Genomic DNA, 21,703 nt, shown 5'->3' on the forward strand with positions numbered 1-21,703 from the left:
ATGTGATTTAAGAGAACATGTCAGTTATTTTGTAAGATGTCTCTTGATTTGGCTTTGTCTGATAATTTTTGTATCAACTTATGCATTCAATTTAAAATTGTTGAAATTCAAATTATGCATTTTTTTTTATAGGAATACTACCAAAGTAATGTGTTCTCAGTACATCATGATGGTGGACACATTATGTCAGTTTGTCCCGTGACAAGTGACGCTAACTTCAATCACAGGTTTTGGCTGGATTTCTCTAATGTCACATTACTGTTTTGTTCTTACTGTGTCTTGTGGGGAAATGCTTTGAGACCATGTAAATATCCTGCTGCTTCTCAAGCGTTGCAGGCTGGTTGTAGCTCCCACTGGTGACTTCTTGCCTGCATCACTTGTTACAATGGTTGCTAAATGGTGACTCTAATTCCCATTCTCTATCAGCTTTTGAGAGTGTTTTTGTTTTTGTTTTTTGTTTTCCTTTGACCTGAGAGTTCATGTCTTTAATCAGTTTTGGAAAATTCTCCATTGTTTTCTCGCTGAATATTACATATCTGTCATTTTCATTAATCTTTCCTTTTCCTGTTAAATGCATGTCAGACCTCCTTCATCCTGTTGTTATGTCTCTCAGGGTTTTTTTTTTCCCCTCACGTTTCCACATTCTTATCTCTTTGTACTGCACTCTGGATAATTTTTTCACATTGATTTTGCTATTCCCTTCAGCTGTGACTAATTTTTCACCCATCCATATGAGATTTAAATTTCAGTGGTTATTTTTAGAAACTCTAATTATTTTTCAAGTCTGCCTGGTCTTTTTTTCAGTGTCTTTTTTACAAGATATGTTTATAATTCCTTCTTTTATATCTTTAATTATTTGAGATACTTTATATTTTCCAATTATCCAATTTTTAAATTTCTTACAGGGTCTGCTCCTATCGTTGGTCTGCTGCCTTTTGCTCTTGTTGCATTGTTTCCTTATATGTTTTATGATTTTGGAATGTGTGTTCACTTATTTTTTAATGTTTATTTTGAGAGAGAGAGAGAGACAGAATGCAAGCCAGGGAGGGACAGAGAGAAAGAGAGACAGAGAGAGACAGAATGCAAGCCAGGGAGGGACAGAGAGAGAGAGAGAGAGAGAGAGACAGACAGACAGACAGAATGCAAGCCAGGGAGGGAGGGAGGGAGGGAGAGAGAGAGAGAGAGAGAGAGACAGACAGACAGACAGAGAGACAGAGAGACAGAATGCAAGCCAGGGAGGGAGGGAGGGAGGGAGAGAGAGAGAGAGAGAGAGAGAGAGAGAGAGAGAGAATCCCAAGTAGACTCCATGCTGTCGGCACAGCAGAACCCGATGCGAGGCTCAATCTCACAACTGTGAGGATATGACCTGAGCTAAAATCAAGAGCCAGATGCTTAACCAACTGAACCACCCAGGCACCCTCTGAGTTCATCTTCAGTAAGGTTTTCTGTGGTAGTCTTTGCCACCTAGGCTAAGGGGGTGTCACTCTAGAGGGTTGGTTTGTTCTTTTTTGTTTGTCTATTTTGGCTTCTGCTGGCTATTCCAGAGGTATCCTGGAGATAAATCAGTTTTTTACATTAATTTCTCAGTAGGAGGTTTCCATACAACAGATACAGATTTCGTTTAAACCCCAAACCTGTACGAGGGCTGGCCTCTGTTAAAGCACCCCAACCTAAACTCAGGTTTTTTTTTTTAATTAAAAAAATTTTTGTTTTAATGTTTATTTTTGAGAGACAGAGCATGAGCAGGGGAGGGGCAGAGAGAGAGGGAGACACAGAATCCCAAACAGGCTCCAGGCTCTGAGCTGTCCGCACAGAGTCTGATGCAGGGCTCGAACCCACAGACCGCAAGATCATGACCTGAGCCCAAGTCAGACACTTAACTGACTGAGCCACCCAGGCACACTGCCCCCCCCCCAGCAATTTTTTTAATGTTTATTTATTTTTTAGAGAGAGAGAGAGAGAGAGAGAGAGAGAGAGAGAGAGAGAGAACAAGTGGGGATAGGTCAGAGAGAGAGAGGGAGACACAGAATCGGAAGGCTCCAGGCTCCAAGTTGTCAGTACAGACCCCTATGTGGGGCTTGAGCCCACAAACCCTGAGATCATGACCTGAGCTGAAGTCAGACTGAGCCACCCAGATGTCCCCAAAAAGAAGTGTTTTTTATTGCCTCTATCTACTAGGGAATGACCTTCTGGGCCACCTTTTTGTTGATTGTGCAGGCCTTGAGGGATTCTGCCTTTGTGTGTCTGTCCCGCTTCTAGTTCCCTCACTTCCTGTGCCCAAAGACATCGTCCCTCTGCCAGCATGGACATTACACCCGAAGTCACTAAGCCCAGCAACTACCTCTGCCCTCCACAGGGTGCCGGAGTGCCAACCACCCCCTGTGCTCTCAGCCCCCAAGTGCGGCTTTTTCTTCATTTTTGGTGCCTGGGACTCCCGCTTCCTGTGACCTCAGCTAGGCATTTAAAAGGAGTTTTGTTATATTTTATCCTACATTTCCGTGTATCGTTTAGCAAGAGACTTCATCTGTGTCGCCTCCCAAAACGTGTTGACTTCTTGTCCACTGTTGTCGCCTTGCCTGTTCTTTCTGCCTTTGTAGGTTCATGCCTTTTCTTTTTCCAGGAGGAAGCGGAGATAAAACAGAGTAGACAAAACATATGCCTTATTGGAATTCCAGAGAAATGAAGAATTAAGAAATGACTGCATTTTAGAGGTTGCTCTTTCTACATTGTATCAACTTTACTGGTGGCATTATACTCCTGTCAGCTCGGAACCACACAAGGCTTTGGTTTTCTTGCTCGTAACTGTGCTGGTGTTTTGTGCTTAGATGCCACAAGGTGTAACTCTTTTTCAGGAGTTTCTGTTTACTCCGCCAGTGAAGTCTTCCTCCGTACCATAGCTGGCCTCTTACAGCCAGTGGGCTCAGCAAACGTTTTTATGCCTGGGCCAGAGAATGAACTTCTCTTTCCAACTGTCAGAATATTTCAAGTGCAGGATAGTCAGACGAAATCACGAATTTGTTTTACCTCTCGTGAGAAGTAGCTGTTTCGGCTGCCATTAACATTCTTGAAACACTTTGGATTGTAGATCAGCTTTGTTTATTTGCATCAAATAAATCACTAGTGTTTTCATTAAAACATATCTTCTAAGTGTTTTCAGTACACTTCTTAAGTAACAGATCTGCGGATGGTAATTATGTTCCAAAAATAATCCAGATCTTGTGAACTATGTCAAGTAGGTGAACTGTTATTTTTAATATATCAAAGTATGAACCAACAAAATCAATGATGTGTTATTTTTGCCCCATTTAATTGATTAGACAGTGTCTTAAACTATCTTACCATAGATATATTTAGCGAAATTTATTACTTGCAGACTGATATAACTCATGAATTATTAAAAGCATCAGCATATGGAACCCACTCTTTCCTCATTCCAAATTCTTTTAATATGGCTTATGTTGAGCCATTTAACTGGCTTCTATCCATCCCACCGATGGAAGCTGCAGCCAGATGAGGATTCTTATAAATGATTGGCTTCCTTTCCAAGCAAAAGGAGGATGAAATGTCAGCTTTTTCCTCCACTACCTGAAAAGCAATCAGTGGCAACCTTTCCTGGCCTTCTTGACAGTAGTTTGGCTCTATGGAAGAGGGTGGGCATTTAGCCAAATGTGAATTTCAGTGCTATATCAAGAAAAAAGTAGCTAAAACTCAGATAATAGCTGGAATTTGCAGAGAGGCATTCAGATGGGTCTAACCTGTGAGTCTTCAGTAAGCTAACCATAGCTCAGAAATTCCTGAAGTGCGCATTTTAATCCCTTCTTTCCTAGCGATGAGCTGAGTGACCAGAGGTTACCTACCAAATCTGTCTTCCCGGCTGTGTGCGCTCCTCTGTAGGACTGGGTTTAGGGGTACCAACAGCTTCAGAATAGTGTAGCACGGTGACTGATTACCGACGACAAATCAAGACCACTGAAAAGGACTCCAAGGAATCAAACCTTGGAGTTCAAGACCATTTATTAACTCGAACTTATGCTTTGAAATTTGTTATCCTTGTCTGTAAAATGGGGATATTACTTATTTCACAGGATTATTAATGAAATCTTAAATAGTATATGTGGAAGCATTTTGTAAGTGGTGTGGGACTATAAAAAGTAAAGTGTTGTTAACATAAGGCTGCTAGTATAATGCTTTATCACAGGGAACAAATTTTAAAATTGTGAAGGACACTGGTGGGGAAAAACTGAAATTCACAGGACAGTGGTTTTTTTGTTTTTTCTTTTTGTTTTTTGTACCCATATAGGCTCTATTATGTTTTTTCTGTTGTTTAATCCTTACAACTCCAAGAGTTAACGTTCTGTTAGCTCTGTTCTTACAGACGAAGAAAGTGAGACTTACTTAAGATCTACCTCTCCATCATTCTGTCTTATAAAAGAGGAAATGGAGACTAAAGAAGATTCTCAGTCCATCATTCCATCTATTATAATATACTACTGTATTTTCATAACTGTTTTTATCTTGCACACAAACTTGGCCCCCAAATTAAATAGGAAACACAATAGCAAATAATTAGATTGACAGTGTAAATAGGGACAGACTTCCGTCACTGGTGTTATGATGGATTAGATATGCTCTATGACCCTCCCAACTGAACAAGTAAAATACTGATGAAATATCATAAAGCAGTTTTAGCGTATTGCTAAGCTGGCGTGAAAGTAAGATATTTGTTGACTCACTCAACAAAATGAGGCTGGGTACCCTGGCAGGTGATTGGGAACCAGAGCCAGCTTTGCGTGGACATTTTTGTAATTTGATGACCTGGGGCTTCTGCTATGAAGAATGGGGCAGGGAAGCAGGATGGACGGCCTGTGGCCTATGTAAGTTGGGGAATCTAGAAAGAACTTCCTGGAGAATCCAGGAAATCAAAAGACTATATTTTCAGTTAAAGGGGAAAAGAAGTAGGTCTGTAATGATCCTGCTGTTGAGAACTACAGTTTTAAGCCACCTTCACATGGTTCGTGGTCCGAATTCATACAATAGGTGTCATCCAAATACACTTTCAGAGAATTTCGTTGGAAGTGGCCCTGAATTGGTAGGGACCAGCAGAAGTAGACAAACCCACTCTTGAGTACTTCGTCTTCAATCTGGGTCTCAATTCTTACAAATAAAGTATCTCAGGAAAATCACAGTTACAACCCACAAGACCATAAAGAAATAAGGCAATATCATGACTGAGAACCAGCAGAAATTCACCTTCAAGGACTCTGATTATGGGATTAGATTATTAGATTCAAAGAAATTGTTGAGGGGCGCCTGAGTGGCTGAGTTGGTTAAGCGTCCGACTTCAGGTGGTGATCTCGTGGTTTATGAATTTGAGCCCCTCATCAGGCTCTATGCTGACAGCTCGGAGCCTGGAGCCTGCTTTGGATTCTGTCTCTCTGTCTCTCTGTCTCTGTCTCTCTCTGCCCCTCCCCCACTCATGCTCTTTCTCTCAAAAATAAATAAACATTAAAAAAATTAAAAAAAAAATTGTCGAGATACAACCCAAAGAGACTGAAAAGTGAAGTGATGTGGAGAGTGGAGGATGTCTAATCAAGAGTTCTAGAAGGAGAAGAGAGGCAGGGTGGAAAGAGGCCCTCTGAAAGGATAATGGCTGAGGACTTTCCGTTATTGTTGAATTCCAGACTTCAGATTCAGGAAGACCTATATATAAATCACGAAGCAGGTGAAACCACAGTACACCAAAGAAAAAGAGAAGACCTTAAACTCGTCCAGAAGAAAAAGAGACTGACAGTAGAAATTGCTTGCCCCAGGCTCCTGTGACCCTGCGTTAGTCTCTCAGAGAGTCGCCCAAGCCTGTTCTTCCGGTACACTCAAATGCGGTTGGACCCATTCCAGCTCCACCATAGAAAACGTACTCGGGAGCAAATTGCCCTAAGGAAGTTCTAGGGATGCTAAGTTGATAATTTACTATCTCCCTTACTTAAGTCTGCCACACTAAGGGGATTTCTGACCTTTGATTTTCTTCATCTTTCGTGTGTCTGTTTACCGTGGAGTCAGTGAGATTGTAGCCATCCGTGTTACCTTGTGTTTGTGAACAATCAGTTGTTTTTTGTGGGTGGAATGAATTAAAGGTAGGACGCAGCAAGTAGACTTCAGACCTGTCGCCGAATCCTTTCTCCCTTGATCTAAGGGAGCCGGCCCGAAGACCGCGCTAGGTCTCTGTACTTGTCTGGTTTCCTGAGGCAGCGCATGCCCAGTGGAGTGTGTGCCGCCAGTTGTTGGGGCTGCAGAGGTTTAATGGTTAAGGTAACATGGGCCACATTACTGATTGCCCCTTTCAAATCTCCCAGTAACCATTAACATAAATATCATCTCACCATTTGGGACAGGGGACACCACCCTTATGCACGTTAGTAATGTGATGCTAATGCTTAACCCTTTCCTGGCTCTGTTCGCTTCCGAGGCCTTGCTCTGTATCCTTTAGTAGGAGGTCTCTGTGAACCTCGAGATGAAATGGAAGGGTTAACTCCTTTTGGTTTTGCCCTTTGACCACTTCAGGATGAGAGGCATGATGAAATACTTTTCAAAATCTTCAGTGGAAACACATCATGCATAATTGGAGCAAAAAAGAATAAATCAAAGCTTTTCCCCCCTTTTAGTCTGGTAATTCATAATTGAAACCACATTGAGGTAGGGGCTGATAACTTCAAAACAAGCAGGGAAACTGCCCTTTCTGTCAAGGTAGGGATAGGTAAGGCTCCTCATTACCAAGGGCTCAAAAGCTTCTGTATAACAAGCCTGTCCTCTCCTCCCTTCCTTTCTTTGAATTCTCACTCTTCTGCTCTCAGCCAGATACCTTCAGTTAAATCAAATCTGGGTTCACTCCAATGTGCTTAGTTCTCTTCTTGTCACATGAATTTATACGTGGTGACATTTAAAAAAAGTCTCTGATATGGTGAGTAATAGGAATTAAATTTTGAATCATCCTGCTTCAAGGTTGATTTCTTCTGTCTGGAATTTGGTTGGTTTAGGTTGAAAGAGTCCTTTAGTTAGTAACGGCATGTGGTTTTCCTCGCTCTTGATTTTATAATCCTCCGGTAGTGGCAGCAAGAACATTTCAGAATGGTTAGCAGAGGCCATGTACTTGCTCCCTGCCTTCCTCTGCTTTCTGTATGGTAGGTAACCTTGGCTAGAATGGTTTTGGCTAGGCTCATGTCGGGCTACCGTGACCTTTCAACTAAAAAAAAAAAAAAAAAAAAGGCAAAATGAGATTGCAGGAGAGGTCCAGACAACTTTCCTTGTATGAGATTGCCAAAGGCACACCTAATTTGAGTTTGAATTTCTTTCTTGAAGGGGAAAACCCCTTTGCACTGAAGGGTGACCCTATGCGTCTCTTTCAGGCATCCTGAAACCCGAGCCCACGACTCTCTCTTGCAGGTTGGTCTGCTCACTCACCAGGGCTTTCCAGAATAAGCAGTATGAAAGAACTTTTCCTCAGCTGGTCTTGTGACCTGGCAGTTTTTGTAGCTATTATGGATTACTTTTATGTGATTGCAGTTTAACAATCTGGATTTCTTATTGAAGCTTCTAGAATGAATGGCTGTTGTGGGAGTGAAAGTGGAGTTTGGGAGGAGGGGCAGGAGATGGCCAAGGTATTCTGGCCACATGCCAGTACTCTGCCACAGTGATCCATACGTCTCCTCTTGGCTTCTCCTCCCATCTCTGAGTAGACGGTTTCATGGGGGAGATTTGAAGGCGGTGTCGATAGCCCAGATTCTGGCGGTGCCGCTGCGGTAGGTGGGCTTTGCCTTTTCTTCAGGTCACTGTTGCTGGGTGCCTGGTTCCATGCCCTGTCCTGCCATGATGGAGATTTAATCAGGCAACAGAGTTAATTGCCAGCGTTGTTTGCCTTTTCCCTGGCAGAAGTCAGAGTCTTGAGTAAATTATGGAGGTTTAAATTTGCTTGATTTCCTGCAGAAAGTGGGGTCAAGAGGTCCCAGACTGTAGACACTCTCTCTGGTCAGCCAGCAGGGGGTCAGTTCTTAAGGGTATTTCAGAGGAGACTGAATGCCATTCTTGAAATGTCCTTCTCCACCAGTTTTTTTCTCTGGGGGTTAGTTTGTTGACCTTACCCTGGTGGAGCAGAGGGTCCATGTGAAGGCACACACCCCAATTAAAGCCGCCTTTCTCCACGCTGTCCTTGTGCTCCAAAGGCAAATGGGATTATGTTTGAGGAGGAAAAAAGCGATTGGCACAGAAGCCTAGTTGTAGAGCAGCATTTCCTATTTCTGACCTTTTGAAAAAGAACATAAAGGGAGCCATGTTGCCTTCTCAGGAAAACAATGCTCAGGAAAAGAAAGTTTTGAAAGGCATCAACAGAAAGCTAATCATGTGACTTAAAAGACCCTTCCATCATTCCAGGCTTCTGGTGCCATGGCGTTGGCCTGCCCGGCCGGTCCCTCTCGTTTCCGCTCTCCTCCCTTGTCTCCCCGTCTTGTTTGCTACTCAGTTTGCCAGCACGCGCCTGCGTACCCTTGACGACGACGACGCAGCAGTCCCCTCCTCGTCTCTTCCGGGGAGGCAGAGGCCACTGTGTCGGCCTTCACGTTCCCTGCTGCCCCGGACTTGAACACCTTGTGTTGGTACTTGTTATTTTACGTAGCCGTCTTCCCCACCAGACTGTGAGCATGTCAACGGGAAGGCCTTGGTTTGTCTTGGCATCTGTAACCTTCTTCTAGGAATATGGGATGTGCTCAGGAAATGTTGACTGAATGAATGAGCATCAGAAATACTATCAGTAGGAACAATCGCTGAATTGCTAACACCAGTATTTGGGCAGGTTGGAAGAACACGGGTAGGGAGAGCCGCACGTTTTTGTGTTTGTTTTAAACTACAGTTCATGGAGCTCTATGCTGAGCCCTCTGCTCAGAGCTTCTGTGCATCATCTCTCTTAGTCATCATCGCCCTAGGAGATGGTACCATCATGGTCGCCATTTTACAGAGGAGGAAATTCATACAGGAGGAGCTTCACGCATCACAAAACTAGTAAATGGCAGGACCTAGATTCAGACTCTCTGCTAAATATCCTTATCCTACACTTCTTTGGAATATTTGGTACAATAAGATTCTTGGTAAGTGCTTTCAAATGAATGAACTAGGTTGGAAATTACTTTAGAACTCATGACGTCACGCATTTGAGTGTGTATCAACTCTTCACATCCAGACATGAAGAGGACAGAAAGAACGTCACCTGGGCCCTGTGGATTTAATTTAATCTTACTCATTTTTATTTATTTATTTTTTTGTATTAATGGACTTTTTTGGAAGGGCACCTGGGTGGCTCAGATGGTTAAGCATTTGACTTTGGCTCAGGTCAGTTTGTGAGTTTGAGCCCCATATCCAGCTCTGTGCTATCAGCACAGTGCCCACTTCGGATCCTCTGTCCCTCTCTCTGTCTGCCCCTCCCCGATCCATGCTATCTCTCTCTCTCTCTCTCAAAAATAAACATTAAAAAAAAAAAGAATCAGTAACAAAAAAATGTTTAATGTTTATTTTTGAGAGAGAGAGAGACAGAAAGAGAGAATGTACACGAGCAGGCGAGGGGCAGAGAGAGAGAGGGAGAGAAAGAATCCCAAGCAGGCTCTGCACCTTCTGTGTAGAGCCTGAGGCAGGGCTTGATCTAACGAACCATAAGATCATGACCTGAGCTGAAATCAAGAGTTGGCTGCTTAACTGACTGAGCGGCCCCGGTACCCCAACTTACTCATTTTTAAACAGGTTTTCATCGGGTAGCGCTAGGCACTATGCTAGGCGCTAGGTGTTAAAACAGCTATGGTTCTTGCTTTCATGGAGCTTTCAAGGTAAAATATAAAGAGTAGGAAGGAAAAGAGGAAACTGTGAAAATAAAAACAGTATATTTGGAGGAGTAGAGGTAGAGAATCTGGATAAACTAGGACCCTAGAGCATGATACGGTCAAGGTAGAGAGGAAGAAGGATTTCATCTAGACTTCTTGCTGGAAGAGACTTGACAATTGCCATCCCACTTTCAAGACATGTGTAAAGTAAAGCCCAGAGAAATTACTACTCCCACAGGGTCAACCATTGGTTACCATTCATCGAATGCTTGCATGTGTGAGGTACTTTACATATATTAAATATTTACTTTTATTAACAGCCTCTTGGTTGCTAAGAAATGCTAATTAAGAAATGTAAATAATTAACATTGTTAGAAATTATTACTCTTATTATTTCTCATAGCTGGAGAAGTAGTAGTATTATCACAATTATGGAAACTGAGGTGCAAGAGAGGTTAAGTACTTTGCCCCGGTCACACTGCTGCTAAGTGAAAGAATCTAGATTCCTATTAAGGACACACAGTTCCCAAACTGACCCCAAACATGTCGACTCAGGTTTTGAAGTCACCTGCCTCATATAACCCTGGCGGTATATCCTACAGTAAAGCACCGAGCCCGTATCCCAGTAAATACACGCTCGGCTGCTTCTGGGTTAGGTCTGTGCTCATCTCGAGATCTGTATTTCATGGGGAAGTGTTGGTAAGATTTTAGTCCCTATTCTGCTCCTTGGCGTGCGGTCTCCCCTTTAGGCTGCCTCTTCTTTTCTTTCTTTTTTTTTTTTAATGTTTATTTATTCTTGAGAGAGAGAGCGTGAGAGGCGGAGGGGCAGAGAGAGAAGGAGTCACAGAATCTGAAGCAGGCTCCAGGCTCTGAGCGGTCAGCACAGAGCCCGACGCGGGGCTCGAACTCACGGACTGTGAAGATCATGACCTGAGCTTAACCAACTGAGCCACCCAGGCACCCCTAGGCTGCCTCTTCTGCTTCCGCCTTCTCAAGCCTTACCTGGTGTGCAAGTGAGTAGTGTGGAAAAGTAGAACACAAAGACAAGTTACCATCGGGTCCTACCCACCCCCTTCCCCGCCTCTCCTCCTCCCCTTCCACCGCCCTCCACTTCCCAAATGGAGCTGGCCAAGGGGATGAGACCCGATCTGTCGTCTTGCCAGAGACTCTGGTTCCTTCTCCTGGCAGTGCCTTGAAATCAGAGCTGTGATGCCCTTCAGGGGGTGCCTCAGTTTAAATTCCAAGGGATTCGTTTTCCGAAACCAAGCTTCGCATCTCTCAGGGAACTTTCCTCTCCTTTTAATGTCATACAGGCGTTCGAGTGTGCTAACATTCCCCACTTCTCCCAAGAACAGACCTCATTTTGTTGGGGTTTTAATAGTTTTTCCTTCTGTGTTAGAGATGTATTTACCTTTTTTAATTTATGTGTTTCCTCTGTGTCAGTGTTACGTATTTATTCCACGTACCTTTGGAAATCGTAGAGTTTGGGGTGGGCTCTTGCCCACATGTGATTATCAAGGATAAAGAACTTCCAGCATTTTTGTCTCAGAGAAGAGTTAGAAGTAATAAACTCTGGTGCTCCCCACAGTTCCATTTTCTAGAGTCTATAAAATGGTGATGCCTGCCTTGGACTTGGAGGAGGAGGGCATGGGGAAGGGCCGTGAACCTCCACCATCCAGTGTTCTGGAGCTAGAAAGCTTACACATTGTGTAACCTTGAGCACCTAACATCATTCCCTCCCCTCCCCTCCCTTCCCTCCCTCCCTCCCTCCCTCTTCCTTCCTTCCTTCCTTCCTTCCTTCCTTCCTTCCTTCCTTCCTCTTTCTTTCTTTCTTTCTTTCTTTCTTTCTTTCTTTCTTTCTTTCTTTCTTTCTTTCTTTCTTTCTGGTAAAGCAAATGACTAGACATCATTCACTATTTTTAATCTTATAGTTTCATCATCTGCAAAATAAGAATAACTGTGTCTACCAGGGGGTTGTTGTGAGTGAAACTCAAGTGAGATAATACGTGTAAAGCCCAGTGCCTAACGCTTAGTAAATACTCGGTAAATCTTTCATCATACATTACGTTATTTTACACCCTTCTTCAAAAAATCTGTTTTTCTGCCTTTTCCATTTAAAGGGGTGCTTTTCAGGCGTAAGAGAGTATTGTGTTGGTAGGAGTAAATGAGTGGGTTGGGATGGTGATGGCAGAGAGGCCATGCACCTTCAGGATTAGTTGTGACTTAAGCATAAGGCTACTTACTGACCAGTTTCCATAAAAGTCAGGAGGATAAAAGAATAAGATTTGGGGTCGAAAAGTAAAAGTAAAAGTTCCTACAAATGTGATGAGATGCTAGGGTACCAGTGCTAAAGTCCAGGCACCTTCCTAAGACTGCAGCTTAATGTCAGAGCATGAGGTCATAGACACAGAAAGTCCACATTGAGCAGATAGCCTTTCCTATTGTGTCTCGTGGCTGTGAAATCTAATTATGGCCTGTTGTGGACATTCTGGCTTTAATATCCTGATTACATTAGGACTCCTGGAATCCCATTCAGTCTCTGTGAGTTCCCATCCCATGTGTATTCCATGTGTTTGTGTACATTTCCTGTCCCACACTGTTACATCTGGCAAACAGCTGTTGTCCTCTACGTGGTGATGGGTGTCCATCAGTGATAAGGATGAGGTTGAAGGGGAACCTTGGGAATGCCAGAGTAGGAGAGACGCTAGAGAAGTGTAAGCGGCCAGAATAACAGATAGGACATTTCATGTTCAGCCACCTTCTGGCAGAGATGAAGTCTGGTCCTGGACTTTTCACATAATATGAATGTGAATGTAATTAATGCCACTGATCTGTACCCTTAAAAATGGTTAAAATGCTGATTTCATGTTATGTTTGACCATGGTTTAAAAAAATTAATGTACCAAAAACCATTTTATGCTTTAAATGAGTGGATTGTATATTATATGAATTATATCTCACAAAAGCTGTTTAAAAATATAAAGTTGTTTTAACAATCTTATTATCAGTACAAAAATATTTTTGCTTATATTACTGTATCAAAAGTTACTTAATGTTTTAATGGTAGCAAAGAATTTGAATTTCCGTCAGTACTTTTTAAACCTTATTTTGAGAAAATTTCAAACCTACAGAGAAATTGAAAGAATTATACAGTGAACTCACACCTAGAACTCCTTGCCAGGATTTATGCATTTTATGTATTCACACTCTTTATTCCCAGTGTCAGAAGTGATGTGCTTTGATATATTTTATTTTGTTTTGCTTTTTGTTTTTTTGTTTTTTTGTTTTTTTTTTTCAAATTCAGTGTGCTAATTACTTCTTGGGCCCTTTCAGTTTGAAAACTCATGTCTCTTCTACTGTTCTGAGAACTTATTTCTTTGGTAATTTTGTTTCTTCTGTATTCTGTGTTTTCTTTTTCAGGAACCTGTTAGATGGATGTTGGACCTCCTGGATTTTCTCATCTTTTTTGTCCTGTTTTTTATCTCTGCCCTTTTTGTTCACTAGATTGGAATATGTTGCCTTTTTCTTTCAATCCTGCTTTTAAAAAAAATTAAGCTATATTTTTAACGTTCAAGTATTCTTTCCTGTTCTTTGATGGATCTTTTTAAATAAAAATAGTAATTTATTCTTATTTCATGGATGAAAAATTCTCTTCCTGAGGTTATAATTTATTGATGTTGTTTTAATATCCTTCTGCTTTTCTATTGTCTCTGTTTCCCCTGAGTTCCTGCTTTTCTATTCGTTCATTTGGTTTCTGTCATTATGCGGAAGATATTGTTGAAACGGCTGTGATTCTAGGATCTGTTCATAATTACTAGGGAATCACTGAAAACCTGACCGGAAGGAAGCTGTGTGTGTGAGGGCAAGCCTACTTCCCGGAGGGCTGTGAGATGGTTGAGGGGCAAGTGGGCTCCATGGCCGCCAGCGTTTGGGGAGCTGGAGAGCAAGAAGGCTCTGGGGCTCATCACTCAGAACGTAGACTGGCACCTGCATTTTCTTCCCAAAGGTGTCCACATTTCCATACCCAGAGCTTCAGCTCCCCAGAGAATATACCTCCCTCCCCCTGCAGGGGTGGGCAAGAAGAGGAGTCTTCTGGCTGAGTGGCTGGGTGAAGGGAAGTTTTGTGGGTCTGGGTCTTTTTTTGCTCCTTACACATATTTTTAACCAGTCTTCCTGTTTTCAGCCCTGCCCCTCCGTTCTGAGCCTTTGGGGGCTGAGCAGTTTGGACTGGTTTGCCTTCGTGGGCCCCCCTCTGTGTAGGCACTTCGCTTCCGCTCTCATTCTCCTGCCCCGTTACCACTTCACCCTTCCAGTCTTTCAGAAACCCGTCCCTGCTGCTCATCAGCTGTTGTGGCCTCTCTCATTTCACTGTCGTCGTCCATTTCTATTTCCGATCTACGGTCACTTTAGTGGACTTGAGGAGAGGATGGAGATAATGCATGTATTTCATCTGCTGGGTTTAACTAGCAATCTCTTCTGGGCTACAGACATTCTCTGCTCCTGTTTTAGTGGCATCAGAGCTAAAGTTAATTAAAGAGAGTCCGTACAAAAGCTCTTGGGCTGGTCACGGTGACAGCCACCCAATCTCCCACGTTCTAGCCTGCTGACAGCAGTGGCAAAGAGATCAGCCCCATGGTTACTAGACCCTTCGCTGACTCCTATTCATCTGTTCTCTTGCAGAAGCGGGGCAGTGTGAGCAACCCACTCTTCCTCCCACTGATTCCACCACAGTCCCAAGGTTTTACCGCCATCGTCCTCACCTACGACCGAGTGGAGAGCCTCTTCCGGGTCATCACTGAAGTGTCCAAGGTGCCCAGTCTGTCCAAGCTGCTCGTTGTCTGGAATAATCAGAATAAAAATCCCCCGGAAGGTAAAAAGGGTGGGAAGGTGCTGTGTTCAGGAACGGCCTGCTTTGGGTGTCGGCACGCCTCCCAGCCGGGTCAGTTTGGGACTGGCCACATTATTTGCATCCTTAGGCTTGCATGAAGTTTCCTGCTTTGTCAACAGTAATGCCATTTCTGAGGCAGCGTGACCCCAGTTTAGTCAGCCATCTCATTCTTGTTCTGGGGTGGCCCAGCTCACTGTGCACCCAGGGTGTGAGCTGCAGCCACGAGGGTCTGAGAGCTTAGGAATCAGTGGGATCAAAGGCCAGCAGCCTTGGGAAAACAGACCTCAGCTTCCCTTGGCCATCTCAGCTGATTTGTTTACATGAAAGCTCAGTTTAAAAGGCATTAGTTTTCTCCTTCCTTATCTCGGCTCTGATACTGTGCTTTCCTTAAAAAAAAAAAAAAAAAAAAAGATGGCCTCACTTCCAACTGGGCAAGTCAGCAGAGCATGCCGTCTCCAGGCTTCGAATCAGTTCCTTAAAGTGAGTGCGCACTACGGTCCCCAGGCGGTTCATTGCTAATCGCTTTGTCCCTTGCCTTGGCCACCGTGTGAGCTGCTGGCTGGCGCTGGCAGCTAGGGTTGAGGACTGTTTGATTAATTGGATTTCTTTTTCATTCAGGAGGCATAGAGTATGTTCCACCTGCATTTAGTTTCTCATTCAGTCTGTCTATTACTGATCCTAATCCCAGGCACTTCAAAGCTCCTGCCCTTTATAGCCTATTAAAGCCAGGAAGTTTCTGATGGATTAGAGCAAGGAATGAGTTTGAAGTTTGTAATGTGCACCACTATCACTGATAAGGTCTAGTTTATTGCCTGACAGTAGTATCTGCACTTTTTATGGCTATTCTCTTTTAATTGGGAATACTGAAGTCAGGATAGTCAACCCTGGAAACTGTCCCCGGTAGGTCTATAGTTTAGGCTGGAAGAAGAACATTTTCTGTCTGTGAGGCAAATCAGAAATTACCCCAAGAAAATTCTTTAGTACCTCCTGAGACATTTAAGAAATGTTCCTTAGTGGGATTTTCGTTCTCTGAGAGAATCCTACGCTTTCTCTCTAGATTTAGGGAGCCGCGGTTTAAGTAAACAAAATGTCTACTTTAAATGACGCTCCCATTTTACGCTCCAAAGAACAGTGCCTTTTCTTATTAAGTACATCTTTTTATGCCAAGTCCGTTTTCCTCCCGACAACCAGTTTCCTGGATTTTTGTTTGTTTCATTTATTTGACTCTCAAGAAAGGGGTAGAAGGAAAAGGGAGGAGAGGGGAGGAGGAAGAACTGGGCAGGAGGAAGGGAAAGGCAGAGGGAAACGGGAGCTGTGCAGGGAGGGGCATGGAGAGGGCCCAGCCCGGTGCCTCACCTGGAGGTGGGGGGGGGGGGGTGAGCCGGCCGGCACTGTTGTGCTGCTCCTTGGTCTGGCACTTGAAAGGGACGAGTCCTGTTTTGAGAAGGAAGGCTGTGGGTCCCTGCTCGGATCTGCGGTAGCTCACTGCATCCTGCCACGTTCGCCCTCCTGCGCCCGCTCCCGCGCACGCGGGCCGCCGGCTTTCAGAGGGAGCCCCCGCCCGCCCGGATAGGCACAGGTACAGAATCTGGAGCTAAATGCAAAGGAGGCTTCTCCTTCCTTAGACACCTTGGTCAGGCACTTTGCGCTCCAGGGGAATGGTTTCTTGTGAGTGCGAGTCCCTCGCAGACCGTGAGAAGGGAGGAACCGTTCACTGCCCTCCTAGTCGAAGCCCTCGCCTCGCCCTGGTTTGACGGAAAGCAGTAACACAAACCTAGAGGTTTTGGAGCCGGGTGTTCAGTCTTAATTTGGGGGAGACCTTGCTAAAATGTGGTTAATTTTATGACCAGGAGCTTAGTTTATTTTTGTAATGTTTTGGCTCCGGGGAAGAGAGCGAGCCCTCAACCGATGAGGCCCCAAATTTGACACGTTTAGAGACTGAACCAGCTTTTTTTTTCCCTCGCAGTGGTTTTTAGGTCTCCACTCAGGCTCTGGCGATGTGGTTGTTTGGGGAGAGCGTGAACCATGTTTAATCTTCTGTGGGGTGTTTGTTCAGTTGGTAAATGAGGCTGTCAGCTCTGGTCCTCATGCCAGCAAAGCCATCTGAGTCTGCATGTATGGCATTAGTAACATATATATCTTTTATAAAGCAAGTCCAAGGCTTTGAAATATTAGAGGCGAAAATGATGTTTTTCACTTTCTCTACATTTACTAAAATAAATATTGCGGTGAACATGTCTACTGCTGGGAGGGTTAATGTAGGCAGAAATCCACCCCCCCCCCGGCTCCCCCCACAACTTTTTTTTTTTTTCACTCTCCAACACAACCAAATACTTTTTGCTTTTTGGTTACATTTAAGCCTAAATTGTTGGGTTTGAAGTTTAAGTAAATACTTAGACTAGGCAATAGAAATTTCCAGTGTGCTTTCGTCACATTGGTTTCGAGCTCTGTCAGAAAAAAAAGGCAAGCCACTGCCTTCGTCCTCCCCAGCTCTTCAGTTTCCAAACTTGATGGATATAGAGGTTGTTTGGCTTGGCCCCTGGCCTCCGTGTGAAGGAAGCTCTTACATTGTACATCTCAGACAGGTTTAACTCAACCTTCTGTTTTAGCTGATTTCAGTGTTAAATTTGAATTGACCTCAGGAGCTCCCTGGCTTCAGATTGTGACTTTGATAGTTGTTAGCAGGCGGGCTGGGCTGAGTGTGTTGGGATGGTCAACCCAGAGGAGGCAACAGAGAAGTAGAAGTCACAGCCAGCCACCTTGCATTTGTGCTGAATTCTGGGACTGTGGGGAATTAACATCATGGGGACCAGCTGGACACCAGCAGCTTGAGCACTCCAGAAGTGAGCTCAAGGTTTGTATGGAGATAATCTGACCATTTATTTTATGGGTCTGTGGTTGTGTTTGTGACAGTGTTGGCCAGGATGGGCTTGGGGTCATCTTCAGTCAACCTGAGCATTTTATGGTACCTTTGCCAAGATGGAGGGAAAATTCTCTTTGCTCACATCTTTCTTGGCATCCAACATGGAGAAAACCATTAATCAGTACACATTTAAAAAAAACCCTCAACACAAGGAGTTCTTTTTCTCCTTAGAGCTAGACTAAAGCTCCTAACTGTGAAGTTATCAGGTCACCTGGCTCAGCTGTTTGTTTTTCATAAATTCAGCAATGTGCTTGGAAAACCCTTGTTTTTCAGACTACTTTGTGTGAATGGAAGGTGACATTTTTATTTTGCCAGCTGCAGATTCACAGGATGAGACGTAAGGCACATTATTTTGAATTCATTTAGAATTTAGAAGGAGTACAGAAAAAGAGACCCCATTTGGGCTCAGCAATGGAATTGGAGCTTGAAGGTCCCTGGCTATGCCACTGTGTCCTTCTGCATCCTAAGGGGCCTCCCCACGGCCGTGTGTCTACACCTCTTCAGATTGTCAGGGGAGAAGTGAAGTTTGTAAGACTTTACAAGAACCCAGTTATAAAGATGAAAACGATACTATGTTTTTATAACCACGTATTATGTACCTTTTAAATCCCAGGAACAGGCACTGTGCCAGGCGCTTTACACATATTATCTCTAGTCCTTAGGACAAACCTGCAAGGAAGCTGTTCTTATTCCCATTTTACAAAAATGAAACTCCCGATGAGACGTGTGATTTGCCCGAATCACAAAACTGCAAATGGCAGAGCCAGAAATAAACACGTGTCTCTGTGGATGCGAAGCTCATGCCCTTTGCACAAAGCCCCACTGTATCTATTTGGATTACCATTTAGTAGTAGGCAAATCATCACGCTTTGTCTGTTCTCTGATTTGGGATTATGTAGACGAACTAGGTTCTTGTCAGGGACTCAAAAGAGAGACAGAAGAGTAAGTCTGTTCTTTTGAAAATACTAATGGAAAGGGGAGAAAAAGTTCTTCTTTCTCACCCACATTTTTCTCTCCTACCTTGAGCTTCTGTCCTAATTTTTTAAACAATCAAAATCCCATGTCAGAATTATCTACTTTAAGGGCAGGGGGTAATTTATAATGTTTATTTTTGGTGCTGCTCTCCACAGAAGGAATGCTGAAGCCTGGGCGAATAGTAGTTGCTTTTCTTGGAGGCCTATTTTACTTGAAAATGTGAAAGCGAGAAACTGGGAGTTCTGTTGGGAGGCCTGTCTGTGCTAATGATGGTGCGTAGACAGCTGACTGTTGAGGTGGAGACTGCTCTTGCCCTGGCTGACTTTTGGCTACCGAGGTGTGACTCGGAACAGGGAAGGGTAGTCCCGTGTCCATCTTCACCTCCTTGGCCCATATCATCCTCCTTGGCCCTGCAATGTTCCCTAAAACTTCCCCATCAAAGACTTTACAAGGGCAGGGGCAAGTTAGTTCCCTATGGATATTGTCTCAAGTAATTCTTTGGCTATGTAGGTGATACATGTGGAAAGCCGTCTGTGCTTCGAACATGCTGTGCACATTCACCAAGTGGAAGTCCAAATCCCATGCAGGGTAGAGGAAAGTTCATACTCAACCCAAGCAGCTAGCCTGTTGTCTATACACACTGCAGAAAGAGGAGCTGTTTGTTACTTTGTGTTCTTTTGCTTCATTTCTGTGTTCCATTGTCTCCGCTCTAGAGGATTAATAATGGCAGGGATCCTATTTATTTAAAAGTGGATATGGGGGCACCTGGGTGGCTCAGTTGGTTAAGTGTCCAACTCTTGATTTCAGCTCAGGTCATGATCTCACCATTTGTGAGTTCGAGCCTCACATGGGGCTCTGTGCTGACCGTGTGGAGCCTGCTTGGAATTCTCCCTCTCTCTCTGCCCCTACCTGGCTCACGCTGTCTCTGTCTCTGTCTCTGTCTTTCTCTCTCTCTCTCTCAGTAAATACACACACACATACATACATACATACATACATACATACATAAAAGTGGATATGGAAGGTACAAGCTGGGTGATGCCACTGGATTTTCAGAGTAATGTATCAGATCTAACATATACCACTTTGCCACCCCTAAGGTTCAAAAGAAGTCCTTTGGTTCTGTAAATAGACACATATGTTCAAAGGAAGGCACAGCTAACATTTACTGGATATCTGCCATGTGCCAGGTGCTGTGCTGCTAAGTGCTTTCATGTTCATTCTCACAGTCAGTGATGGGAAGATAGTGTTATTATTCTGTCTTCGTAGTTGAAGACACAGGTTAAACGCGATTGATTTGTTTAGGATCACATGACTAGTAAGGAGTACACCTGGGATTTGAAGCTCTTCCCGAAGACTGTTCGTTTTTTCTCTTTCTTTCTTTCTTTCTTTCTTTCTTTCTTTCTTTCTTTCTTTCTTTCTTTCTTTCTTTCTCTTTTTCTTTTTCTTTCTTTCTTTCTTTCTTTCTTTCTTTCTTTCTTTCTTTCTTTCTTTCTTTCTTTCTTTCTTTCTTATTTAGAGAGAAAGTGAATGTGAGTGGGGGAGCCACAGAGAGAGAGAGAGAATCCCAGGCAGCCTCCAAGTGAATGCAGGGTTTGTTCCCATGACCCTGGCTGGCATCATGACCGGAGCCGAAATCAAGAGTTAGATGCTTAACTGACTGAGTCACCCAGGCACCCCCAGAGACTGTTCTTTCTATGATATATTATTGTCTTATGTGATCCCGGACCTTAGAGACACCTTGTTTGGTTTCTCATATGATGTCGAGTAGAAATCTGACCTAAATTAGTACATTTCCAGTAAAAGCGTGCATTGAACTGCTGAAGGCATTTCACTGTATCTAAAACAGTTTCTGCCATCAGAAGATTCCTACCTATTTTGAATCTAAATCAGTTTCCCTGCAACTTTCACCCAGCTACCGGTCGTGGTTCTAACTTTAGAGGCCACGGAGAACAATTCCCCTTTCATCTGATAACCCTCCTGATAGCCTAATGTATCAGTCAAGGCCAACATAGAAGACCGAAACCACCAGTAACCTGAACAGGAAAAGTTTAATATAAAGAATCATTAACCAGTAACAGGTGATTGGTGACTAAGAAGTAAAAACTGTAAAGATAACAGGAGCCCCTTCCCCAGCTAGATGTGAGATTCAGACCTTGTTGGAGAGCGTGTGACAATACGTAGCCCACTGCATAGTGAAGTGTGCGGGGGTTGCAGGCTCAGTCTGGTGACCGGGAAGCCTACTGCTCCCCTTCAGTACCCACGGAATTCAATAGGAAGCTACCCAGAGCGTGTTCTTGAACTTACTAGGAAACTGTTGAGGGCTTCAGTGAGCTCCCGTGGAACCACCCATGGCGAGGGACCCTCAGCTGCATTGCTCTTGGGGGTCTCTGCAGAACCTGTTGTGAAGGGGCCCCTTAGAGGTGCCACTTACACTTGGTGGGGAGAAGTGCAGCTGCCTGTCTGTCTTCTGGCCAAGGACCGAAGGAGCAAGAAGTTAAAGAGGCACACTGAAACTAGAAGAAAAGCCCCCTTCCCTCCCAAGGGTCCCTCCAGCACCCTCCACAGACAAAGCCTAGAATTGAGCTAGTTGGCAAAAGGGAAATGTATACGGGATCTAGTTCCAGTATGAGAAACAGGGCAATGAAGGGTGGCATTGGAGCTGAGGGGCAGTATGCTGACAGCTGGCACAGTTGGTTTCTTTAAACATTCCATAGAAATCCTGGATTCATGTGCCTGCACTGCCCCTGTCACTCCTCCCAGACTGTTTTCCAGGTTGTTGGAACTTTCTCCGTATTTTGACACCCAAATCTGAACACAAAAGCTCTCAAAGTGTGGTCCAGGGACCTGGACATCCATGAGAATCTTGCAGGGGTCTGGGAGGTTGAAATTATGTTCATAATAATACTAAGTCACCTCCATTTCCCACTCTTTATTCTTTCACAAGGTGAGAGAGGAGTTTTTCAGAGGCTACGTAACATGGGATAACATCAATCTAGTGGCTAGTGGAATGTGTGCTTGTGTATTCTTGTGTTTTAAAATTTCCTCAGTTTTCATTTCTCA

The 21,703-nt window shown here is 43.9% G+C and overlaps 1 protein-coding gene across 4 annotated transcripts in view; it reads left to right on the top strand.

Moving 5' to 3' along the window:
* EXT2 (exostosin glycosyltransferase 2) overlaps window positions 1-21,703 on the top strand; it is a 145,442-nt gene that overhangs the window by 84,324 nt on the left and 39,415 nt on the right. For all 4 annotated transcript variants that reach the window (XM_043581008.1, XM_043581010.1, XM_043581009.1 and 1 more), the window contains exon 9: window positions 14,535-14,724. In XM_043581008.1, coding sequence (XP_043436943.1) covers window positions 14,535-14,724 — 190 coding nt within the window. The remainder of the gene's footprint in view (window positions 1-14,534; window positions 14,725-21,703) is intronic.

The sequence above is a fragment of the Prionailurus bengalensis genome, chromosome D1, assembly GCF_016509475.1.
Source record: "Prionailurus bengalensis isolate Pbe53 chromosome D1, Fcat_Pben_1.1_paternal_pri, whole genome shotgun sequence".
Classification (NCBI taxonomy): domain Eukaryota; kingdom Metazoa; phylum Chordata; class Mammalia; order Carnivora; family Felidae; genus Prionailurus; species Prionailurus bengalensis.